The sequence below is a fragment of the Stigmatopora argus genome, chromosome 15, assembly GCF_051989625.1.
Source record: "Stigmatopora argus isolate UIUO_Sarg chromosome 15, RoL_Sarg_1.0, whole genome shotgun sequence".
Taxonomy (NCBI): domain Eukaryota; kingdom Metazoa; phylum Chordata; class Actinopteri; order Syngnathiformes; family Syngnathidae; genus Stigmatopora; species Stigmatopora argus.
The window spans coordinates 7,385,745-7,413,395 of NC_135401.1; the positions used below are offsets into that span (position 1 = coordinate 7,385,745).

The window sequence follows — 27,651 nt, forward strand, 5'->3', positions numbered from 1 at the left end:
AAAATCCTTACAAAGTCAGGCCTGGCTAAAATTAACAAAGAAACAAACCTAAGGAGGATGAAACATACACACCAACGATAAAACGACATAACAGTAAAGCAATAAGCAACAACACAGGGTTTAAATACATAGACAGGGGATCGATTACAAACACCTGGGTGACACCGGAAGGACACAGCAGGTGCACACATTCACTCGGACAGCATGCACAACAAAACGTGACAGATCCATACTGTTTCCCAAACAAGATTGACATTTATGCAAAAATCGACGATGTGCAAAATAGGAGCCACCGTCAAAGTGACATTTTAGTTGTCCGGAATGGATGGATCGCCCTGGAGTGGGTTCACAAACAAAGTTGAAAGGAGCAAGGAGGTCGGCGTCCAGAGCCCGAGGGGCGTTTGCTCCCGAAGCCACGCAAGACTGCTTTACGCCCTTCCCGTGTTTGTGCGAAAGGCATCGGAGAGAAGAGAAGATCCACGCGAGGCGACCCTAGGCACAATTCAGGTCAGACTTTTTGACAATCCCCTCCTCGAAAAGAAAAGCGACCCCTACGACGTCACATCGAGGGGAGGAGAGGAACTTCAACCTGGCTGGTTAGCTCGTTGCTAACTCATCGCGTGTTTGCATTGGCAGATCAACCAGCGCTGTGAAAAGTGGTTACGATGACGACGACGAGCCCCAAACCGCGAGGTTTAGTCCGGGAAGCGACCCACCAGATCATCGCCGGAGGCTCCGCAGGTAGGAACCATTGAAAAAAAGACATTTTATATGTTTATTATGTCATTCTTCTCGGATAGCTTTGCTTGTGCTTGTGACCTGTTGCGCCTGGAGTTTAATGTCACGAATCAAGTGTTCAGCTTTTTGCAAAAAAAAAGAAAAAGGGTCATAGGGTACAATCTGTCCCGATCGGGGGTCGTCCGGGTTATCATGCCGAATACGACGCGTATAAAGTGGGAGAATTCTAGTCCGGCTCCTCCTTCATCCCTCAGTGCTGATACTGTACTTTGGGCGTCACTGCGCATGCGTGAGGCCAACATTTATTGCTAGAGGTCAAACTGTAAACATTGCTGATGACAGTTTAGAAAACAAACAACTTAAACGAATTATTTACTATAAAATGCTCAGGTCAAATTTAATGGTTGGAGGCATCTACACGTAACAGTGGAGTTGAGTGTGTCTCACAGTGATGACGTAATTGAGCGTCGACACGTGCTAAGTGACGTTTGAATGAATGATCATGCATGTTCACTTCAAAAGAGAATAAGTTCGTTATTTGTGCAAACTAAGCGTGTTTTGGATGCCAAACACCACCTGCGCAGACGTGTTGAACTGGCTTCAGTTTATGTTCCTCAACTTTTTAACTTACAATCCAATCCAATTTATGTTCAAAATATATTTTCTGATAAAGATCCGGTGCCAATATCTACACCCATATTATATAAAATATAATGTAACCAGTAAAGGATAATGTCAAGAAATATTCGATAGTACACAATGATCTGTTACTTTCATTAGTTAAAAAAAAGTAGTATAATAGTATAATATGTGGCCTTCAAGACTGGAGTCACTCAAACCGAAATAGGAATTTAAAATCTTTACTAATATTATTTATCTAATATTTGCAACTATATTGACTATTCTAATCATTAATCCAGAATTCCACAATGCTATTGTTTGAGGACAGCAGTAACAAAATTGCTATAAAAAAAACAAACTAACAAGAAACCCTTAAACTTCTCCATGCCAAATGTAGAAGGAACTTAGCACAAGCGTCTTTATATTGCTCTTTTTCCACCCTCATTTTGAACCTCCCACCAAAAAAAATCCCCTGTTCCTCCCAGAAGGCCTGTAGCAAAATGGTATTGCATAACACGGACAGATCATTGAAAACACGTGTTCACTTTAAGCGAGAGCAAACATAGCGAAGTCAGGCGGAGAGATGTACCCTGGATCACGCGTTCCTAAACTCCAACCACTTTCCCACTGTCGTAAAGTTCAACAAGTTGAACGACCTTTTTTTGCTTTTGACAAAGCCCACCCTACATATCTTTCTTTTATGTGCAAATCTGAGGCTGCTCTGCCAGGATTTCGAAGCTTGCAAGCAATGTTAATAAGGCACAACTCCCAGTAGATGGCAGCAATGCACCGTTTTGAATTTTAGATTAGCCCTCGTATGTTGATTGATTTTATTTTTTCAGTGTGTGTTTTCTGGTATGCCGCTGTTGGTGCATTGGAACAATTGGGTGACAAAATACAACTGTGGTCTTTTTAGTGCTGTTGATGAGTTTACGTTTTATGTGGAAGTGGAGAATGTTGGAAAATAGTTGCGAGTATGCAGTTAGGCATGGCAGAGTATGAGCAGAGATAATGTGGCGTTTATCTGCAAAGCCCTGTTTTGCCTCCTTGACCGTTTTATTATTTTTGGGGGGAGGGAGCTGAATTACTCTGTGTTTCGTCAAAGGAAGCTCACGAGGCAGAGTGAAGCACAAACGTACACAACTTGCATAAGAAACCTTGACTCCTTCCAAAGAAAAAAGAAGGGTATACCAGTGTGCAACTGTTAAAATCATCAAATTACATGTCAATTTTAGTGGTATAATTAACACATGTATAGTAGATCTAGATTTCACAATCTGGTTTTAAAAAAATGCTATTATCTATAGTCGTCAATGGCAGCCAATTAGTTAATCTGATAAATAAAGAAATCCATTATAATATTAGGAAGGTTATTGATCTGTTTTGCTAGTTTTAGGGTTGTAAGTGGTAATGTGTCAATTTTAAAAACAGTTTATATACTGATCAGGTGTGTGGATCATTGTTTTTTGGAGCAAGAGTTACGTGTTCAGGAGTTGTTTGCATCTAATTTTCTTATACAGGTACTCAACCTGGAATGTTTCTGACTTTGATTCTAAATCCTGGTATTAGAATACCTCATCATGTCTTTCACTACTTAGTATTCTATTGTTGTTGTTTATTATTTTAGGTGAATGTGTAAGTGTTTATTTAACTTTAAACCGGAAAAAATACTTGACGTCGTTCTTAAAATGTCCACAAGACGGCGGTATCTGCACACACTATATCGTGTATTTCTTCTGCAACTTTTTTTTTCTTGTCTTTAATTTCTCAGTTTAGTTTCTTCCCCTCCACTATTAATTTTCCAGAGGGAAAAATACAGCATTTCTGAAATGTATTTTATGACATTGATTTATTTTTATATTTTAAACCAAAATGTAATTTCTCGTTCTGATAGATTTTCTCATGAAAAAATGAATACTACTAGTATAATTGATGTAAATGTGCTTAATCGGCTTAAATTCTGATATTGAGGGCGGTAGATGTCCAATCCAATTGAGCTGGGAGGGCTGAAAGCAATCATTCGCACTGTAACACGATCGCTGAGAACTAAATATTTAGACTGTTCATTTATTTATATATATATATATATATATATATATATATATATATATATATATATATACATGTATATATTTATATATATATACATATATATATATTTATATATATATATATATATATATATTTATATATATACATATATATATACTTATATATACATATATATACATATATACACACATATATATATATATATATATATATATATATATATATATATATATATATATATATATATATATATATTTAATTTTATTTACTCAATAATTCCAAAATAATAGATTTTAGAACCCTGACGTATCAGAGCTGCAATGGTATTGCAAAACACTTTTAAAAGTCAGTAACGATCCAAATTGCCGTCTCACTGCAATAAATATGAACCTGGCCAAAGACAAAAGTGACAAAACCTTGGAAAAAGTCAACGTAAAAAAAAAAACCTTCCTCTCAAATGCAAAATAGTTGGCCCAACTGATTAACGTGTGTGTGTGTGTGTGTGTGTTTTCCGCCACTAGACAGGAAGAGGGCAGCGCCAATCACAGGGCGAATTAGGCCCAATATTTATTTGCAGAAACAATAGCGTGCATGTTTGGCCGGGCTGTGATTGAACTCCTGGCGGCCATGTTGGAGACAGATGTGCACACTGATGACCTCATACTTTGGAAGGCCTTTTCATTTTTTGATCTGGACGCTGGAGCACTTTCTCCTCTTCCTCCTTCCTTCATCACGAGGTTGAGGAAGACTGCATGCGTATGTTCAGTATGTCGTCCATCTTTTGACGGATGCGCGTCTTTGTGAAGGCCCGCCTCGCTTATTACTGAAGCGGGCTTTCGTTTCATCTGTGATAACGAAGCCGCGAGATTTATCATCTCATTACAACTCGCTGTCGCCGGAAAATTAGTGGAGAATGTTAAACAAAAGAAGTTCACTTCATTAAGAGAATCCTAAAAAGGAGAAATTCTCCAGTGTTTATTCAGTTGTCTGCGGGAAGCTGATTTCAAATAAGGAGATTTTCTTCAGAGCCATTTTCATTTGATTTGGAGTTCAATAGGTCGGCCAAGATGAATTGACTAATTAACAATTAATACATTGTAAAATTAACCGGATAATTCATTCTTTGAAGATATTGTTTACATTAAATTATCCAAAATCTCTTTTTTGCATGTTACCACTAAATATTTTTCATTTGATTTTAAAATGCTTTAATTTAGTTTTATATTTTTTAATGATTTAAAAAAATCATTCATTTAGTAAAATATAACTAAAAGGAAAATCAGTGAATATTTTCTTTTTCTTTATTTGAAAACAGATGCTTATAATTAAACACATATAAAGGATTTAAAAAAAACAGTCAATTTAAATCAAACTTAGACATTTTGTTAAACAATAATGATATCCAGAAACCAACTTTTTTCAGTGACTAGATTTGGTGTCCAATGCTCATTTTTAGCTAACACGTAAAGCCTTGCGCAATTTAACAAAAAAATAACATGAATATTATAGGAAGCGATTAGTGGACTTTCAAAATAATCACTTGTGGCAAGCCCAAGAGTTCCACCATTGCTTGTACTTTTGACGCTCCAAATACTTTGCTACCTCTATTTCTACCGCGTTTATATTGCAGATATGCGAGCCCACTGGCGGTCTTCCCTCAAGTCCATCGGCGCTCCCACTTGAGATTTGAAATTTGTCTCAGTGGCATCGTGTCAAACCAGAGCTCGTACGCTTCAAAGGACAGCGTGTAATGATGCCCTTGATTCGTACCGGATTAGTATGAGCAAAATCGAAAACATACACTACTCTTTCCTTTTTTTTTTGTAAATGGACAGACTCCAGTGAGTCTTTGCGCCGACAAAAAACGCCTCTCTCTCTCGGTCCGCTTGCTTTAATAGTGAATCTGCTACAGACCTATCCCGCGATGGTAAAATATGGTAAATTTACGAGCGTTATGGCCGATCAGGACGTTGACCGGTTTGCATGCGAGCCGCTCCGGGGGTGCAAATCGGAACATCTGCTTCTTTTCACTCCGAGAACATTACACGGGCCGCCGCTGGGTCTTCTCGCTTGTCACGCCAAACGTGATGGAAACATCTCAGTTTAGCGAGAGCGGAAGGGTGTGAAATGATCACGTTTCAGGGCCACTGACGCTGATGGACGTCCAATTTGTTTGAACTCGGAGGGCCGAGAGCGATCTTTGGAATATAATAGGCGTGCCATGTCATTACCCAGATCTAAACCCCACCACGTATGCATTTTTCTTTGTTTTTTTCTTCCGTTTACTACACATGATCACCATATTTATTTATTAACTTACTTATTACCTTTCTATTTATGTCTAAAATGCCTTTCCTATTTCTGCATCCTCACCCTCTTGCTACTGTGACAACGAAATTTCCCGAATACGGGATGGATAAAGTTATCCAATCCAATTTCAGCCTCCTTCTTCCAAAAATGATTCACAAACAGCAGTCCGATTTAGAACAACAACAAAAATCTGTTTCCTCGTGAATTAACGTGCATTTGTCTAACCAGGAATATGCATACAAAACAACTATTTTTCCATTTGTTGCATTGCGACTGGAAGGGGAAGAAGAGGCGCCTGCTTCTTTTCCAGCAGCTCGCTCCTCACCAGCCCTGACGTGCATGTTGAAAACTCCCCAATTGGACAGTTAACCCCGCGCCCCTCACGCGTCCCGACGCTCCAGTCGGAGGAAATGTTCGACGCAACTGGATACCGCCTGGCCTAAAAGTTCAGATACGCTAATTACAAAGGCCGCGTGCTCCTCGCCAACATATAAATAAACATAATGAGTAGTGTCAATAAGGCGAAGGGACAAGTGAAAACCCCAGAATGACATGGCTCTTTTCCTGTGTATGTGTGTGTCCTGTCTCTACACAATGTACTGTATTCCGGCTCACACACATAGTGGAAAGCTTCCCCCTTGCAAACTTTGCCCATTTCTGGAAGCGTGCCCGCCCACTTTGGGGATAACTCTATCAAGATGAACGTCATAAAGTCATTTGTCTCGCGTTGTCTCCGAGAAGATCCTTCCTCTTTCCTGCCCGGTGGCCGAGCTCAAGGCTTCAATTAGGGAGGCTCAAATTTATGGACGCTTTGGATTTTTTCGGATCTCCCGCGGTAAAGTGGATGACAAACTGGAGAAGGCGCTGGCGGCTCACCAGAGGCCGAAAAGCGGCCCGTGAGAAACTCTGTGAAAGGTCGTCTTAGGGGAACGTTTGTCATGACGTGCGATCGATCAATGGCCACGGCTATTTGAAACCAAACTAACTGGTTTGTCGCTATCCACGGCCACCGTTTGAACCGGGAGTCCAAATGGTTTGGACGTCGATTGCCGTCAATGGCAGTGATTGAGTTAAGCCTTAAGTTCCAAAAGTATAAATACAGTTACAACAGGTTTCAGTCACTCTTTATATTTGTGATTCAGAACCCACAAATTTGTTTTTCAGTCATTATTCAATATTTAGTTTTTCCTTTTAAATAACAAAAAAAATAGTTTTTTGGGGGGTCAATTAAACTAAACTGTGTCACAAAAGAGTATAAAATGTATAAATATAATAACCACGTTTCGTGATAGGTTTGAAAGTGCGACAATATATTGTTCTCTCCTTTTCCACTGGATTTAATTTAACGTGTTTATTTTTAAAAATCCGTATTTAAGATTCTGCTTTGTTGTAAGACTATTTTTTTACAAATGATTTATTATAACACATAATAGTAATAATTTTAATATTCATTTCAACTTAACAATTTTATTAATTACTTTTTTTTCTCACCCAAAACCTAATTATAGGCTTTTCTACCTGCAAAATATGTGGGGTTTTCTTAAGAAAACCATTGTGGAAACTGCTTAGTGGTGCTTTATCATTGCTCATTTTAGAATTCGTTGGGTTTTAATAATTTGATCTTGTTTTTGGGAGGGCTGATCTGGGAAACTGCTTAGTGGTTCTTGTTGCTGAATTTTTTTGCGGGTTTAATAGTGGTTTATATTTCGGTTTTGCACAGATTTTCTTCATTCATTCTCATTCCTGGTCTGTGTCTCCCTCTAAAATCGCTGCCCCACTGTAATGATACAATGTTTTGGCAACTGATTGTTTTGAGCGCGTTCACAGAATAAATTAAAACTTGGAATTTAAGACGGTATTTGGAGCAAAGTGACTACAATAGCAGATCATTATTTGTGGAAAAACATTCCTTTCAAATTCAGTCTTGGATCTAAAAAAAATATGCATTGAATGTCCAAAAATGGCTTCTTCTGCCACATGTTAAATATAAACTACAGCACAAATGATAATTTTGGGTTTAATTTTTTCGCATTGAGGTTCAAAACATCTGCAAGTTTTTCTTCCTCCCTTCCCCCTCGATATTGGCAGCCATTTGCTGCATAGCTGTTTAACGAGGATTCAAATGTTTTTTGCCCTTAGAGGCTCATGTGATCCAAATATGTCACCAATATAATTACTGGAGTCATGATATATCGCGCTAAGCGTTTCCTCCGGTCCCAGTAGCGCTCGGAGCGGTAGATTTGATGATGATGATGATGATCATGTTGGGTTTTCGGGTAACTGGGAGATGGATGACTTTACTGATGCGACGCACTGTTTCTTTCAACACTGGTTGAAAATGTGAGCAGCCTCTCCAACATCTGTTTGCCACAAATGTCAATGGAAATGCGAAGAAGAAGAAAAAAGAAAAAGAATAAATATTAGCTCTGCTGCAGACATTTATTCTGAGAGGCTTCCAAGCTTCCAGCGCGCCGTTTCTTGAAAACTCCGTCCAAGCGGTGACTCAACCGGCGCTCGCTCGCTGCGTCTTCTACCAAGCGTTCACGCCGAGCGAAACCAAGACCACACACGGGCTCCTTCCGTGGCCTTTGATAGCGGTCCAGCACGAGCGGGTCGGAGGAAGGTTAACCCGTAAGCGCTCTGTAATCACCGGCTTTTACGATAAGAAAATGTAGCCTTGTTTCCATAGCAACGTCCTGAAACACAACCCGTGGCATTTTCGAGACATCTTTGCTCAGCGCCACACAAGACGAAACCCACGCGGGGGCCCGCGTCGGTGTTCTAGTCTTTGCCGGACCCTCTGGTGGCTTTCGTAATGCTATACGTAAAATGTTTGGATTTGATGTACGTCACCTTAGGGGAAAGTGGGAAGTCTGTGCCTCGTATTCTCCGAAACATGAAAAATGACACCTAGCATACCTCAATGGGTTCCATACACGGCAATAGTGAGGCTATTTGCAAAGCTACTTATGGTCAGTAAGCATGTATGCAATAGTCTCCACCATGACTAACTTATTGGCTGCTATTGGCGACAATGGTCATGAGTTTTTTTAGCGCTATCTATAGTCAAGAAGCTTTCATTCAGGTTTCTCGCAAATACCTTTTTAATTCATTTATTCAAAGTATTATAGTCACCGTGTGCGGTCGATTGGTCGCCGGTCTTTTGGTCGCGGTCTTTTGGTCGCCCCAACCGCGACAACGGGCGGCCAAAAGACCGGCGACCAAAAGACTGGCGACCAAAAGACCGTCGACCAAAAGACTGACGACCAAAAGACCGGCGACAAAACAAGGTAAAACAACACGGTCTACGCATCAATAAAAGCCAACAATGGCCGACCATGAGCAGTTTCACTGAGCCGACGTGTGAGTGTATGAGTTTGTATGTACATGAGTTGTCCCTTTAGGAAGGGACGTCAGTGAGGGTCCTAACAAGTTCTCCAACAAAAAACAATGAAAGTCCGGGAAATTTGGAGCTTTTCTTTAGCCTAATAATTACTAGGGCATTAAGTATGACTAAATAGTAATTCACAGTTTGTATTTAGGGAATTTGAGCAACGATTTAAATGGTAATTATCACTTACCTTCCGGGCGACCAAAAGACCGGCGACCAATCAACCATGTACCATAGTCAGGGCACATTTATACAACATTTTGCCATTGACTGTGGTAGATAGTTGGGACCTTATTTTAACGCTACGTATAGTAATACACGATATAAAGTCATGCAAATTTAAGATTTTAAACGTAACAAAGACTTTTGGTACTTTAAAAAGGTAGAAATGACACAAAATGTGCCCAGTTTCATGTAGTTTTACTTGTAAATTCCAAGTCTAGCTCTCCAAAAATACCATTTAGTTGAAATATGAATTGTCTCCGTTAAAATGGTCCCCGATTGATTGTTTTGTCAAATTCCTTGTTAAGGTCTAATAACTAGTATATGACTATTAGTCATGCGAATTTCTGGTCCAGCCGATACAATAACACTGCCGCACCGATTTGTATTTAAGTGGAGAGGAGACAAGGTAATTACCCCTGGGCCAATTAGCGAAAGGGGGACGAGGGAGTTGCAGAAGCAGAGTCATTTTCCAACCCAAACATCCTGGTTCGTTCCGAAGGGGTGCGCAGGGGGCGGACCGAGAAGGGGGAGGCGCTTTTCTCTTTGCGCCAGATGAGCAGGACCACCACTTTCTTTTTTTTCTTTCCAGCCAGCAGAATGAGTGATTTACTGGACTTTACTGGCCACATAGCAGTCATGTGAAGGCAGAACAAGTTGTATATGATGCGTAGTTGCAAAATATAAAAAGAAGGCAGGGTTTCCCCCGCAGAAATCTGGCGGCAGAAAATCCTAATGTTGGCCCACCGCGTTTTGAAGTATTGTAAAATAAATGTTAGGTTTACCTCAATATTGATCTTATGAGTATTATGTGTTATCATAAAACAACAATACTTAAACATAGTCTTGCAAAAAAGCACATTCTTAAAATAAAGTTTTGACCCAAAAAACAAACAAAATGTTAATGCGATCTAGTCAACATTGCACTTTCAACCCTATCATCCGACAAATCTGTATTTATTTATTTTTATTTTTTATACTTTCTTTTATAGCACTCTTTTAGCCTGACGGTCATAGGAAAGAAGAACCTGGCAACCCGCCAGGCTCATAAAGTTATGTGGGAAACCTTGGAAGCTACTCTAATAGCTATGCGTTGATACAAATTGCTCTCTACTTTCTAATATCATGTTTTTTAAATAGACTATTGTACTGTACAGTGCAAATATAAAATGCAAGTTAAAATGAAAAAAAACCAACAGAAATTTCTACTGTTTTTGTTTCTTACTACATCCTTTTGCTTGCGTGGGTTTTCTCCGGGTACTCAAATTTTCCACCCCCACAACCCCAAAACATGCAAACATGATTTGATTGATTTCAAATTGTCCTTAGAAATGAGTGTGTGTGTTCTTGTACGATTGCCTGGCAACCAATTCAGGTTGTACCCAGTCAACATGGATTGAACGTGTATCGCTGTCTATGTCAGCCAGTAAGTTAGCCGGGCATCATTATTATTAATGAAATATGGTTCATATTTAATGAGAAATTGTAAATGGCCACCGCAAATCCCAAGGTAAACTGTCAGCCGGTGCATTGTAATACTCTGGAGACTCCAACATATGTTTTCAATTTTATTTGTGCCCCATTCCCCCAGGTTTGTTGGGAGGTTTGGTCTTTTTCTTTTGGGGGGGGGGCTGATGTTCTGTGTTTTGCTTGAGGACTCGCTTGAGTTTTTATGTAAGAATAATTTGCACTAAGTAGCTGGCCGACCTGTTTGTTACGCTAGAGCTGACACTTTGTTTATGTTTCTTGAGGAGCATGATGGATGGGCCCGGAGTTGATGCTAATTAGAGCAAATTGTTGCAAAGAATGCCGAGGGTCTGCTCCGCGACGTTTCCAACGTGTACCGTCGTCGGACCGACGCAAGCCAACTTTGGGCTTTCGGTGAATGGCTTCAACGGCTGTGAAATTCCTGTCTTGTCTTCCGGAATGACCGTTAGCGGACAGTTATTATTGTCCTATTTTGAAAGATTTTTAATGCAAAGAACCTTTGAAGAGACAAGGAGTCAGGACTTCCTGGAGTGTCCTAAGTAGTGATGTCACGATCCGCTACCCAGTATCGGCGCCCGATACCTCTATATTTGGATTTGATCAAGAGATGGGGTCCGATCCAGTAGTCGCGTATTTTCAGTACTATCATGTTTTTCGGCTGCTGTAAATCAAAACAATAGTAAAAAAAAAGTCACACAAAATGAACTTAATGATAGATGTCCAATTCACCTAAAGAGGCTGTGGATGCTCCTCTTTTGATTCCATTGACGGCGCTCTTTCAAATGTATTTGTCCTCATCTCCCGCACTAATCTTTTGGGATGGAGCGGGAAAATGAGCTTAGTCAAGGCAGCCAGCTCTGCTTTGGCGCTTACCCTGAATACAAGACGACCGAAACCGAGCCCATTATGAGGAGCTGTCCGTTGCGGGAAATCATTGACCCTCTCTCTCCCCGCAACGAGGTGAACATTTAACATGTGTCAAATTGTCGGAATATAGAATGACACATTTTTCATTGTTAGATTCCAGCTTCATTCCATCAAGAAAACTTTATTTTGGGGGGTTATGTTGTGGTTTTCTTTTTCAAAACATACCTTTTCCTTAACAGAATATTGCAATAATTTATACCACTTTTTTTATTCATTTTTTTGCGTACTGTTGCGACTTTATGCTTAGAAACTCTTATCTTCCAACCTCAATAACTTTTTATTTTATATTTACTTTTCCCACTACTACTACTACTACTATGACGACTACTACGACTACTACGACTACTACGACTACTACGACTACTACGACTACTACGACTACTACGACTACTACGACTACTACTACGACTACTACAGCTTCATATAGTGGATCTATAACACCCCCATTACTACTACGACTTCTACTACTGCTACAATGATTACTATTACGACTACTACTACTACTATGACTACTACTACGACTACTACAGCTTCATATAGTGGATCTATAACACCCAACATTACTACTACGACTACTACTACTACTATGACTACTACAACTATGACTATTACTATGACTACTACTACTATGACTATTACTACGACTACTACTATGACTATTACTACGACTACTACTATGACTATTACTACTACTACGACTACTACTACGACTACTAGAGCTTTATATAGTGGATCTATAACACCCCCCATTACTACTACGACTATGACAACTACTACGACTACTACAGTTTCATTTAGTGTATTTAAAACACAACCCCTACTATTACGACTACAGCTTCATCCAGTGGATGTATAACACAATCCCCTGATAGTACTACTACCACTACCACAACGACTACCACCACCACTACTACTACTACTGCGTGTTATAAATCGGTGCGGAAAATAAGGTAGAAAAAAGTTTGACACCTCAGTTCTTGACTTCTTTGGAAAATGAAATACTCCAAAAAGTATTTTTTTTTATACATAAAATAATCCTTTAGTCCTTATGGCTCTGGTCCTGAAGCATTTCATCTACAGCAGTATCGTTCCTGCTTTTTCATAAATGAAGACTTTATCCTAGTATTTATTTTTCAACACGCCAAATGATTCCCCTTTGCATAAAACGACCGATGTAAAGTTTGAATCCTACCCAAGATTCCAAGTGAGAATATTATTTCCCAGCTGGGAAAAGGGCAGGCTAGTTTCAGGGTCCATTGCTTAGCAAACGTTTTATTACACGAATGATATTCCAAACGTACAAACGTCTTCAAACTTTTGACAAGACTCTCGCAAAGCCGTCGTTTCATTTTTTTGGGTGCTCCTTTTTTGGGGGGGGTCTGTTCAGGTCTGTTACAAAGCCATTCCGATCGCATCAGCTTTTTGCACTTCCAGACGTCGTAAATAGCTGAAAAGGTTTTTTCGTAAACTTGGCAGGCGTTTTTTTTTTATTTTTTATTGCGGCTCTGGATGGAAGATGTTCAGCGGGACCTGACTTGTGCGATATTTTGGCTGGGCCGCTGGAACACAGGGAAAATATACAACCAAACAATGAAGCGTAGAGAGAGAAAAGGTGGCGTTGCCAAGGCTTGTTTTTCTTTTTTGCGGCCCCCAAATGATTTAGGGTGGATTTTTCCTTTCGCTGTTTTCACGGAGGATTAAATGTTTAGGGCTTCTGTCTGTAAAGCCACTTTTGTGTCTTTGTTGGCTTTGGACTCCTTTCTTCCACAATGTTTTCGCCTCATGTCAATCTGACTCAAACAATGCAAGCAATTGCAGCCATTCGCCATCTTCCACTTTTAAGTTTTAGGGGAAGTTTTGATGTTTTTTCAATTATTAAGTTCGGACAGTTTTCATAATTATTTATACATGAGGATATTGAATCTCAACTAACTCATTAATTCATTTTCAATGCCAGTCATTTCTCAAGAATTTCCATTCATTTCAATACATACATTGAGAATACAGGCTTTTTCTCGTTTTGTTAAAAATATAAGATAATATACAAATAGGACTATTTATTCTTTGTTAGACATTTTTACTTAAGATATACATATTTTAATCAACATCTAAATAGTTTTTTTTAGTAATCAACATTGAATTTTTTACTTTTCATTTTTTATCTCAACAACTTTTAATATAACAAAATGAAATTTCCTTTGTAATTAAAAAACTAAATACAATTTTACAAGATTAAAAATGAAGAATGTTTGTATTGGGGGGATTTTAATAAAGATGTGTTTATTATAAAACATAATGAATCAATAAGCATGATAGAAAATATTTACAATGTTTTCCTTTTTACTCAAAGTAATCATGGATAAATTAAAATACAAATAAGAGTATATTTATGATTTTAAAATGATGGAAAAGAACATTTGGTCATTTTTTAAGCCACCAACATCTTTTAAAAAAATACTCGAAATTTGAGTCATTTAATTTGATAATCCATTTGTTGTCAATTAGCGCTTAATCGTGGGTGAACTACTTCCTACCTTGTTCTGTCCTTTAGTAATCCGCCATAAAATGTGTTGTTTTTACCAAAATTTCCCATTTTTGATTGAAAATTTGAGGACAAATAGCTTTCTGTGAAGAGTAATTGCTTGGAGATTAACATAGAACTCGAGTGATTCTTTGAGAATGCCGAGAATGGTCACATTTCACTCCCGGTGACAGTAATAGACGCTGGATTCTTTTGAAGCAATGAGTTAAGGACCTCCCCGTTGAAAAGGACCGGACGTCTATGGACGTCAATTGTTAGGTAGTGTGTCCCCTTTATTTGTTGGGCTGAATCCGATAGCTTGGCCTGCCAAGGCCTCATTAGCTTGCATGTTTGTGTAACCTTGATGTTGAGGAGAATTAGAAGGATGCATTGAGTCCATTTCCACCGACAAGGAAGCGGTGGAAAGCTCCCAAAAGGCCGCTGAGTAATGTCGCTGGCACCGCGCAAGCATACACACAGACTAATGCTGGCTGCGCTTGTGTATACAACAAGATGACATGGCCTTTTCAGATAACTCCTTCGCCCAAAAAGGCGGCGTGACAAGAGGCGGGCGTATATACACAAATTGGCCATCCGACTGGCAGGGCAGGCCCGAGGGGCTCCCGTCTCTTAACTCAATCATGCTCGGGTTTCACTCTCGCCCATCCGAGGCTAACTCGCTTCCTTTATCCGTTCCCTAAGCACCCTCCTTTCCATCCCACAATCTTAAACCAAATCCCACCCATACAGTAGTTTTTTTTTTAATTTTCAAAACTGTATTAGGTGGCATGGTGGACCAGTGGTTTACACGCCCAGTTTTGAGAACGAGGGTTCGAACCTTCCTGCGTGGGTGGGTTTTCTCCGGGTAGCTCGGTTTCCTCCCCTCGTCTCAAAAACGCACAGTATGCTAGTTGGCCTTGTGAAAATGAATGAGTATTATTACATTTAAAAAATCTGCTAATATACATTGCCTTCCCTCGCCTAAAAAAACATTTGCCTGATCAGTGGGTCTTTTTTTTTAACATCAATTACTCCTATTTCTCTTTTTGCGTAACCCTAAGTGAAGGTTCACTGTCTTCTCGTAAACATTATGACTTTTTCGCCAAACATTTTTACTACCTTAAAACAAACAGCGTACTAACATTTTTAAAAAACAAACTTGTCACATTTCTTGGAACAGACTTTTTTCCGCTCTCGTATGACGTTTACACAAACATCAGAAATGAGGTCGTTCCCGCCCGATTCGTCCGTATAAATAATCTGACAAGGTGAATAAAATCGACACCAACATTTCGTGAACTCATTGGCAACCTAAAAGTGAACTTATTTTACATCAACCACAGAGTACCCTTGACGTATTACCGCATAAAACAACAAAACCGATCAAAAATGTTCCTACTATTCTAACGAAGTCGATTTAGCTTCCATTGACGGCGTTTAAAAACCCAATCCACTGACTATCGACTATCGTTTTTGTACACATCGAAAACATGTCACCAGACCTGAATCCCCCCCCGTCTGCTCGCCGGCGTTAAGCAAAAGCAGATGTCGTAAAGTTTACAGAAATCGGAACATTATTTTCCTGTTTCCATCACATTCTTCTAAACACTTAGCCCAACGCGCTTTGAAGTCACCCAAGAAATCCCAAAGTCTGCCGGAGTAACCGTACGATAGCATCTCCTAGCGGGGCGGCGGCGGGGGTTGTCGGCGGCGTACCTTCGGTCGTACCTGGGATGGACGTGAACTTGAGGAGCGCCGCTGTGGGTCCGATCAGAATAGCAGATAAAGCCTGCATTAGACCCGTGAAATGCGGGGCCAATTTTCTTACCGGCTTTCCATGCTCAGAATAGCCATCAGGCAAGGCCCCCACCTCGGCCCCCGCTATCTAACGCCTCTATCTTGCACCTTTTCTTTATCCATTAGCGCTGGGCTCTCCCCAGTTTACAAAACCAGTCCAAATTCGTCTTAATGTAAACTGCCTGCGTCCTGATCAAAGTGTTTTGCGACGTGGTTGCTTCGAATCCACGATAAACAGATGCAGTTTGTAAACATCTCCCCGACTTTAGATGAATAAGAGAGAGGTTAAAAAAAGCAGAAGTGTGTTGAATATAAGTGCAATTTCTGACATCTGCATGACATTAAGGCTGGTGAAGTACAAATGGATTGTTGTGAGGCGTTGTAGAAGATGAGAAAATATGATTCTCCCTAACTTGTTTTATTTTGGTAATTTTTTTATGTTTGGGTGGGTTGTGTCTGTTTTCTTCTTTCGTATTTGGCACATACAACTGTGGATATTTTCTTCTAAAATCCCTAGTGAAGGATTTTATTAGAGCTTGTTTTTCCTGACAATTTAGCTTATTAAAATTCATTTTTTCCCCTTGTAGCATTTTTCTTTTCTTGTAAATCAAAAAATATAGCTGTTTTTTGACATGGAAAATATATTTTTCCTATTAACTAAATTTTGAGGCTCTTGTTTCTGAAGGATTTTATTATAGCTTATTTTTCCTGACAATTTAGCTCATTAAAATTCATTTTTTCCCCCTCGTAGCATTTTTCTTGTAAATCAAAAAATATAGTTGCTTTGATACATGGAAAATATAATTTTCCTATTAAGTCATTTTTGCTGCTCTTGTTTCTCATGCAAACACAGAATTTTTTTATTATGAAAATGTAGTTCTTGCCTCATAAAACCTTGATTTTTTTTTTACTGTGACATTTGGACATTATTCTCTGAGAAAAAATGATTTCATTCGAAAATTCAGATATGTATCATTTGCATTCCCCTGATACAATTATTTATTATAAATGTCATAAACAAAGGCTCTCAATTCAAACGGTCTTCACCACTATTGGCATCAATGGCTCTGAAAACGATGGGGAAAAAAGAAGCGCCTTGCCTCCATTTTGTCGTTCAATCATAAAGTTCTCGTTCTATCGTTAGCTGGCACGTGTGTGTGCGATGGCGTCGAGGCCAACTGGAATCAAGTGGCGCGAAGACGCATCGGGTTTTGATTTTGGACGCCGAGCGATGGACCTGCCTCGCCTCAGCCCTTGTTGTCCTCTAATGCGATCTGGCAAGCACAATGTCTTCGCGGGACCTCACGGGAGCAGCCGCTCCGGCGTTTGCCGCCGCTCTCATCCCTGCATTGCGCCCACCACCCCCCATTTTGCCCTCCTCCTCCTCCCCCCTGCTTTTTAACATAATCCAATAGAGAGGTTGACAATCACAATTAAGTGGAAAGGCCGCCTTCCTGCCATAATATGGAATTACAAAACGATGCCCACTTGCGTGCGGTGGGTCCCTCGCAACGATGCATCTTTTGTTGGGCCGCATCCTAGCCCCGCCCTCGCCCGCAATCGCCCCCCCCCCCCCCCCCTCCACGGCGCACAACAAAGTGCCTGAGGACAAGTTTGGGAGATTGCCAGTTTGGATTGCCCCTCCTGGCTCATGGGAAATGCTCGTACCTCGGATGATGTATATGTATAAAGTAGAGCCGCAGGTATTTCCGCTGGCCTTTTTTTTTTCTTCATCTTTGCGCGCTTTCATTCCTCGGCACACACTCCATTGTTGTGATTGGCCGACGATGCCGTAATGCTGGAAGACGGCCGTGTGATTTTTACAGGACGACGGGGAGCATGGACCGTAAAACTCACCGCCGTTTTCCACAGCCAGGAACAAAAAAATTGACACCCCCACTTTTGACAATCCAGTGAGAAATCAAAGCCTGAAAACTTTTTTTTTTTGTTGCAAGAATGGCAGCCAATAACTTGAGTGATTGGCCTAAACAAGATTCTTTCCGTTGGGATGCACAGGATCAAGCTGTTGTCTGTCCTTTAAGTGGCCTTTAATTTATTCGAAGTTCTGTAAAGTACTTTTTTATTTGCAGTTCAGTTGTATTTCACTTTAAATGTCAATAAATTGGCGATTGAAACATTTTCAAATGTTGTTTTCAATTATAATTTGTATCGGATTTCATTTGAGAGACATACTGTTGATTTCGTGGCATTTTCAGGTCAAATCCTGTTCAATTTAGGGTCACTTATTTTACTTTGAGGACATTTTGGAGTCACATCTATTTTGATATGCTTTTACTATCTGTTCATCTGGAGCTCTTGAAGGTCACGTCTTCCCCCACGCTGGGTTCTCATGTTGGTTTGCCTTCCACACTTCCCAACGTACGTGTTTGTTGTTTTTATTCTTCAACTACTCCCCGAAAATCCAACCTTTTTCCCCTCACAGCCCCAAATCTTGTTCCCACCTCGCTTAAGTTTCCTCCGTTATGTCCGCCACTTCCGCGACATGTTGTCTTTTGGGCGCGAAGGAGGAAAAACACGGGGTGACCGATGGTCCCGGAGGACCCTAGCCAGACCGTGAAAGTTTAGACAAACACAAACGGAGGGAAGGAGAAGCCTGGTGGTCCCTGCTTTGCCACTCCCCCACTGTATCTCGCCTTTTCGCTGCCGTCCGACCAGCAGCAGAGGACAATTCCCATTTGAAATCATTCGCATATCAAATACTAAAATAAAAAAAAATATGCGGAAAGAATGCTTTAAAGTAAATCTACTTTTTAAAGAGCCACCTACATTTATTAAAGTCACCTAAAATGACATTTTCTCTTTTCTTCAAAATCAAAAATATAACATAAGCAACCATATTTCTAGTATTAAACCGAGCCCTGCTGGCACCACCTCAAGAAATAACGTGTTTATACAATTTACACGATGCTCTCTTAATATTATTAGTTTCTAAAGAGATTTAGATTTAGAGAAGCCCAAGCATAGTTCTAAAAATATGTGAATACTGGATCAGATCCAATCTTCTGATCAAATCCCATACTCTAAAAATTGTCGTATCGGGTTGTGATACAGATAACTAGCATCAAATTGAGACATGACCGTTTACAATCTGATTATGCCAAATAATTAAACTATCAAATCACGTAAAACAAATACCACCATTTCACCATGACCTGTTCTTTGTCACTATGTAGCAGAAAACCACAAAAGCGAAGGCTAATTTTGGAATTGTGGTATGACCTATTCCAGTCTGAATGTAAAAATCGCCAAATCCGTATCTCGTGGAAATGACAATCATTCCTTTGCTGAAGTGACTGCTTTTCAACTTTTTAAAGCTTTTCATGCATGGCGAACATCTGCCATGGGTTGCTACTGAAAAATCTTTGCGCTCGCCGCATTCCAGGAGAACTGTCCAACTGGCGTGCTGCATAATTAAAAGCAGACCAATTTGCATCCCTGAGAAGTTCACACCATGTTTTTGGTCTGCGTAATTGGGCACAGGGAGCCTTGACGCGGATGCGGCCGGTGAATCCAACATGCTTTTTCTGCATCTTGTCTTGTTGTTAGCCTACCACTGCGTAAACACCCCAAGAACTGCCATTTTGACAGTCACCGCTTAGAGAAATGGCTTTTTACAACTTTTAAGAAATCTTTTCTGTCAGTATGATCTTTCTTGGTGGACCCTCATGATTCGAGCTCCTCGCTTTACGAGCTTTTTACGAGCATCATCACGAGAGAAAATGAGTCTCATTATGCCAGCAAATTGTGCTGCGGTACTCATTTCAATTCAAAGGTATAGTGATAAAAGTGAGATCATTTTAAAGAGTTATTCGGGACATCCCAAGATATTTATTGGATTGTATTCATTTTCATTTTGTTCATTTTCTATGTGTTTTAATTTAGGAATTTAAAAACACTTATTTTTTCAAATTTTTGCATGAGTACGAGTTCCTTATTTTAAAAATTTTCCGATGCTGAGGAAATGTATTAAGGAGAATTTTAGATTTTGCAACATAAAAATCATATGAAAGGGTGATTTCAAGGTAGCAACAAAAAAACAGTTGTGCAGCACTCATACAAAGTTAGAAGATACATAAATATGATATAAAAAGTATTTGATTGGGCCCGATTTCCGATCACGTTATTGGGATGGGGACGTTCTAATATAAAGTTGAGGAAAATTGGAGGATCTCAATACCGAATATCAAAATACAAGCAGTTGAAAATTTCACATCATTTTCTTTTTAAATGCAGTTTATTGTTAGTTCTTACTGTGTTTTAAAAACATACAACATAGGAAATTTTTCAAGGTTTTTTTCATTTTTGAAGGTGATTCTTGGGCTGCTGAAATAGATTTATTGCCTTTCATTTCAGTATGGAACGGTGATTTGAGGTACATGTGTTTTGAGTCATAGAATGGATTTAAGGCTCCATGGCCTGCTTTGAGTCACAGAATAGATTTAAGGCTCCATGGCCTGTTTGTATGATCTTTTTTGCAGATGTTTAATACATATATCACAATTAGGGTAGCACAATGTGGGGAAGCACGGTAGCAGGAAGCTAACGGTATGGTTTACACTTACTTCGTGTTTTGATCTGCGTTGTAATCGCGCCATCTGCTTTCAAGCCCTCCCCAATTCTCGCCTCTTCTGTTTTTGGTGGCTTTGCCACATGATTAGAATTCATGATCGCACTTGTGAAATAATCCCTCCCATGTGGAATGAGTCGTGGCGGCAGGTGTGCGCTGGGCTACGTTGATCCTTTTTTTTTTAACACGGTCGCCATGTTTGAGGTTATGATGTATTTTTTGGCACCGAGGCGCTATGATGTGATGCGCGTGTGTTCCTTCCAGTCTCGTTTTAATGTTGTTATTTTTAGGAGAGGAAAGCTGAGGTAAGAAATAGACGCCCGTACGTCACATGCTGAGTTGATTACGACATCTGATGGCCACAAGGATGGGTGCCCAATCTGTTTGGACCAGGAGGGTCGCCAGCCCCTGTGTCACTATTTTAAGAGTTTCTGTGGATTCGTAAGCATTAAGGTTCCTTTGGGAAGTGCAGTAATACCTCGTTTATCGCGGGTAATATGTTCCAGGTCCTGCCACAATAGGTTAATGATCACATTGTGGAAACAGTGTTTTTATGGTGTCTATTTAATATTATTTGGACTTTTAAAACCCTCTCCGTACTATTATTTGTAGCTCCTGAAGGTAGATTCTGCTCCTAGTGGCCAGAAAAATAATCTTGTTTTGACTTTAAAAAAGAAAAAGTATGTGCTTTCAAGATGTCTCCACACCCGCCTATTTTCCAGCCCATGGGAGCATCCCTGCCTAAACCGCAGAGGGGCAATAATCACTTAACCCAAATCAGGCGCAATCAGCACGGGCCTGGATGCAGCTGGGAGGCACCCGGTCCACCGTCGGACAGCGCTGAGCAAGCGAGGCGGGGTGATTGGCTAAAATGACGCTCAGGAAGGACGATCATGACATCCCCCTGTTTTCTGCTACCGGCATATCGGTCGTCATCAGCCGTTTTGTTCATTGTCTGATTTCGTTGCCGAGTCGCCCGCGAGGATCGGCGAAGACGTGCTCACTCGCCGATTTCGAGTATGAACCAAGACCAAGCGAGACGGAGCCTGGTAGCCACTTTCTCTGAATTATAATAGACTTATTATAGATTCATGTTAACCAACGTAGTGCTAACCAAAATAACATTTCCATAATTCATGTCACTATGGAAACCTGTTACGTGCAAATAAGTGTGTGACTTCAACTTTGAGCTGAAACACTTTGCATTGGCTGGGTTCGAATCTAGATCGGTCCACTTGTGTGGAGTTTGCATGTTCTCACTGGGCCTGAGTGGGTTTTCTCCGGGTACTCCGGTGTCCTCCCACAGTCCAAAAACATGCGTGGTAGGCTGATTGGACACTCTGAATTGCCCCTCGGTATGAGAGTGAATGGTTGTCCATCTCATTGTGCCCTCCAATTGGCTGGCCACCGATTCAGGGTGTTCCCCTCCCTCTGGCCCGAAGACAGCTGGGATAGGCTCCAGCACCCCCCATGACCCTTGTGAGGATAAAGCAGTTCAGAAAAGGAATGAATGATTTGTTTATTTAATTGGCAGAACAATGCACAGATTTTTTTCCGAGTGGTTTTGCTGGCGATTTTCGTTGCAATAACTTTAAAGTCCGCCAGAAAAACTAGTCATCCTCCCCAAGATGCTGTAAAAGTCTCGTCATTTTCTGGAATTCTTTTATGACATGATTGAGTGGAAGAAAGGTGGAGAATTCAGTCCGAAGGTGTTGAAGCAGATCCGACCCCCACGCCCCCACCGGATTACCTGTCCCTGGAAGCAAATCACCCAGAACCTTCCCTATCCTCCCTTTAAAGAACAAGCACAAGAAGACACACTTCCTCTTTTTTCTGTGGCACTTGTCTCAAAGATCTCGTTTTTTGGTTCTCGGACAGCTTTTTCTGGTTTGCTTCTCTTAGTTTTGATAGGATAATTGAAGAAAAGTCGCAGGTGAAGTCGACCCCTTTTTTTTTAAATAGGTGCTGAGTGGAGGGTTCGAGGCGTGCTCCTGCTTTGTTGATTTAAGCGCCGGGACTGAGCCATCAATCATCCTACTGTGACGGCTCGGGTCACCCCTGCTCCACCCTAACACCCCCGCTCAATATAGTACTTTATCAAACAGGAAGTAGGGATAGTTTTGACTGTTGTGTTCATTTTTGATTGACTTTTGTTTCTTCTTTGAATTGCTTTTTAAGCCTTCTGTTTTATGGAGTTAGAAACTTGATTCCAGATGCTGATTGATGGATGGACAAGATCGTTGGTTGTTACTGTGAATTAGCTTGCCAATTTCCAGAAAACGTTAGAGAAAAAAAACGTTGGAATATGGTTTTGTATTCATTTGTCATAGGGAAAAAGTATTGCAGTTTCACTGGTTGTCATTCATTTGACTTCATGGTAATCGTGACCAATTAATAATGGAATACGTTTTTGATGCGGAAGTAGTGTTGTAGACTCAAAGCCAGATTTCCAGATATGTTTTGAAGGTCTTGGTCTGGTCTTGGCCTTGGTGCCAAAAGTTTCAGACTTGGTCCGGTGTTGGACTCTGTTCCCAAAAGATTCAGTCTTGGTCAAGATCTTGGATTTAGTCTTGATTTAAGATAATCTCAGTGAGTCCTAATCAGGAGCAACAACACAACTAGTTGGTACCGCTCCCTAAAAATGCGACTTACCCACCATTGCAACTTGGGGTACGTTCACACTGCAGGTCAATTCCAATTCCAATATCTGATTTGTATTTTTTCATGCAGTGTACACAGTCCAATTCCGATATTCCAACATTTCCGCGCCTCTTCCTCCTCCCCGTTTTCGTTCATCGGTTTCTCCCTCTTGTTCTTCAAGGGGGGGAAAAAAAACCTGGGAATCGTTTTCAAATCCTTCCGTTGCATACCCCCCTTCCCCCAGCTCCTCCGAAAACCGCCGGAGCATTTGGAAAGCGGTCCTTGGCAATTATCTTTAATCATATGCGGCCATCCCAATCAAGGCCGGCTCTTGTGATCACATTTGCACGGTTTCAGGTTCTGCCCCCTCACGGCAAACTGGCGTACTCACGAAGAGGGAGGGGGGGTTGGTTCGGCGGTTAAGGACCACCTGGGCCTATTGTGACTGTTTCTGTCCCTTTTTTCAAAACGCGGCATAAAACTTTCTCCACAATTGGCCTTGTTGTGAGAAGAACGTGTGCGTTTCCGGGTGAGTTGCAAAGCGTTTAAGCAGAATTCCCTGTCCAGCTGAAGCGGCCCACCCAGCCAGCCTGTGTTCAGCGTGGGCTTCCATTTGTCTTCTCTGTGCGCTGTGGAGGTCCTGTCATGTTTGCTTCTGCTGTTCCTTGTGCGCATGCTCGCCAAAATGGATAAAAACAGAGCTTTCCTCAATGGATAAGTCAACTGTTCGCCACGATTTTAGCAATCGAACAAGGTGGGAGACGCAAAAATGTTTCGTTGAGGCTGACGAAACAATGGAATAGAGGTGAATGATCACGTTTCAATGTCATTGTTGGCACATAACTAACTGTTGCTGATCCAAATGGACTCAAAATCAGAGATTTCCAAACCATCAAATTCGAAATTCCCCTCTTATTTACGTTTAGAAAAAATAGCTGCAATGGGAAAACTTCAAGACCCCTGAAGATGATCCATTTGTTTTTTAGGAAGCCTATTGAGAACTTTTGAATGCCTTTGCAACTTCTCATAGCTCTTAAGCATCAGTTTTCACAGCATTTCGTGACCACGCACGGATTTTCATAACTCTCGTAATTTCCCTTAAATCGGTTAACCGTCCGTCTGTTCTCCCGACTTTTCTCCCAGCCTTGTTGAAAGGCGGCTTTCTAACTTCTTTCCATGACCTCAAAGCAGTACCTTCACTCCACCAGTGTGTACGTGTGTGTGTCTTATATACATTTGTGTGCGTGCATTATGACTGCTTTCCATGACCCCCGGCCAGGACCCTCCTCGGCGTCCCGCCTGGCTTTGGCGGCGCTTGTTTAGACAACAGTGGCGCACATGTTGGCTGAAATATGGCCGCCTCGCTCGGGTGAATTAAGCGACGGCATGTGTGTGCGCGCGCTTTAGAAGGGGCTCGCTGATTTATCCATATATTTCAATGATTGATTTAGGAGCCGGACGGCCAACACTTGTCGAAGGGGGGTTGCTTGAAGAAGGGACGCGATTCATATCTCCACTGGCCGTCCCGCCGAGGCCCGAAATGAATCATTCACAAGCCGGGCGTGAGATGGACGCCTTTAACGATGCACTGATTGCTTTTTAACATGCTCCCTTTTCAAACGAGCTATGAAATGTTGTTTATTATGGTCATGAGCGACGTGTTTTTTTGTGTGGCTTTCTGGAAACGAAAACGAAGGAGTCGGGACGGCGTGCGTCTGCGCGAGGGGTTCGAGTGCCAGCGTGTTTTATTACCTGTCTCATTATTAAAAGTCGCTGCAGGCCCGACCCAGCCGCTGCACAACATTCCAACTCCTCTTTTGATGCCTCCCTCTCGTCTTTTTTTTTTTGAGGACACTATTGCCCTACCAGCGTTTTTTTTTAAATCAGTCAAGTTACAAAGCTCACCTTTTTTTAAAGTTCTGTTGATTTTCTTTATGCTTTTTACGTGGCGACGAACACAAACTAGGCATTTTTGGGAGGATCCAATGGAAGTAAAACAATGGCAATCTTGATTGTCTAAATTCCTTAATCGGTTTTAGGAATCTCAAGTTAAAATTTGTCAATTTGTAAAATTCAATTGGTTCAATTTCTGCTCTTTTCTCTACTTTTTATCCATGTTAACAAGAAAATTAGATTTTTTTTTGCGTGTTGAAAAAAAAGTAAGAGTGTAACTGGAACTGTAGCCTTAAAAACGAGTTTTTAGGAAGTTGCAGCGATTAAATTAAAATAAGTCCTATTGCTGTTTACAGCTTTTTATTAAATTTCTTTTAATTTGATCTAATGTAATGAAAAAAAGTAGCCAAAACTATATAAGGTCAGAATTCTTCACATGACTTTACAAAAATGACTCAAATTAGATCATATTAAAACAAATGGTTTAGAGTATTCCATAATCTGAAAGTTATAGTTTTAAAATGCTAAAAACGCATCTTACTAAAAAGAAATATTTCGAGCGAATCTTTCCAAAAAACAAAACGTCAGCTTATGATGACTTTTAACCCTCGCATGTACTTCTCCGAAAGACTTCCCTGGGGTACCTGGGAAATGATTTGAGTCTATTTGCCGTAATCATTTCCTCTGTTTGCTTTTCCCTCCTCCGCCTGCTCGTCTTTCCGTGCCTCGGCAGCGCCGCCGTCTCTCGCCGGCTCTGGTTCTTGGGCATAAGCGAATAATTAGGTAATTGCCCCCCCTTGATTGAGCTCAATAGGAAACATTTCAATTAGGGCTCCAAGTGCACGAGGAGGAAGTAGGCTCTTAGAAAGGGAAACATTCCTTGTCATGCAACTGTCAGCCCACACCGGCAGCCGGGATTAAGGAAGGAAGAGAAAGCATTGCTTTCAATTGCGGCCATATTTAACTCCTTCGCTGCCATTGACAGCCATGGACCTGCATGGACCTCCACTCCATTTGAACTATGACGGAGATTTCAGTAGTACGGCTCACGTATTCTTGAACTCAATTGGCAGACAGTTAAATCGGCCCTACCATCATTTGAGTTTGATTTATTTAATAAGGGACAACACATATTAATGAACTTATGCCTTTATTCATGTTAATGAACATATACAGTATGTAAATATGCAAGATTGTAGCCGAGGACTAATTTCCATCTTTAGTCCCTTATGTAGGTTGAAGATAAATGATGACACACACACACACACACACACACACACACACACTTTTAGACAGCATTGTAATCACAATTTTGTTTGTCTAATAGCCAGGCTTTGATTGGCCAAGAGGTTCAGAGACGGGAATTCATGTATGTTATTGAGTTCCAGGTATGTGTGACACGGACAGAGAAGGTGCTTTGGCTGAAGGCACTTTTTTAAGGGAACTACACAGTCACCTCTAGAACCAGCTCTTGTTGATGTGTTGACATTTTTTCCTACAACATTTGGAGTGGAGGAGGAGTTTTGTGTTGGAAGATTTTGTAAACTTAGGTGGCATCTGCATATTTAACAGTATTGTCCCAGTTCAGGCGTTTTTGTTTTTTTAATATCTGACAGTGGTGGTGCGTTTTTAGCTTTCTAGCCAATCCTTTCAGATCGTGCTGATAAATGGTTTCAATTGGTTTTAGTGTTGTTTTGCAGGGCGATGACCAACTGGTTAAGCAGTAAGTCATGGGTGATATGATCATTGTATCAAAATTTCATTTTGCCGACTCAGGCGTTAGATTGTTTTTTAATGAACCTATAATTGGACAAATTGAATTGAATTTTATTCAGCCTGTTTTTTATCTGTCGTTTAAAGATTGAGTTGATTTTGTTCTCTGAATTTAAATTAGCACAGGGTGTGCCTGGCTTCTATACTCGTATATTGATGACAGAATATGCTTCAAATGACTAATCGTCCGTACAGAACCGACCTATCACGTATCGCCGCTCGCTTGATGATCGCACAACCCTCCATCCATAAAAATCCAAGTTTAAACAAACATTTGTCCCCCCGTCAGCTCATTTGGCACGCGAACCTCTCGTTACGACACACACCTGAGTTGGGAGGCCGACCCCAGCAGGAAACTAGGGAGGCGGGTGGCGGGGGGGCCGCTTTGGCGTTTCACTCCGGGCCGCTCATTTGTCACAATTGTCACCCAATGCACAAACAGCAATTAGTGAATTAGAAGAGCGGATGTGTGCGTCCTGCCTTGGCAAAATCAAGTCAGCGCTGGGAGCTGTCATAGCAGTTCAGGCGGGCAACAGAGGAGGCGGGCATGGTGGTCCACTTGTGCTGGCTTGGGTAAATGAGCGTGCGGTTATTCCAGAATTAGGGGACATTTAACGTACCACTTTTTACATTTGAAATGATCCGCTTACAAAATGGTAAATCGTGCAATTTCTGAATCCATATAACGAA

The 27,651-nt window shown here is 40.8% G+C and overlaps 1 protein-coding gene across 2 annotated transcripts in view; it reads left to right on the plus strand.

Moving 5' to 3' along the window:
* The first annotated feature begins 166 nt into the window (after positions 1–166).
* slc25a21 (solute carrier family 25 member 21) overlaps positions 167–27,651 on the plus strand; it is a 59,454-nt gene continuing 31,969 nt past the window's right edge. Inside the window, exons 1-2 of one of the 2 annotated variants that reach the window (XM_077621707.1) lie at positions 167–507; positions 637–741. In XM_077621707.1, coding sequence (XP_077477833.1) covers positions 666–741 — 76 coding nt within the window. In that variant the 5' untranslated portion in view covers positions 167–507; positions 637–665. Of the gene's footprint in view, positions 508–564; positions 742–27,651 lie in introns of those variants that run through there. The other variant, XM_077621708.1, reaches the window with a different exon arrangement.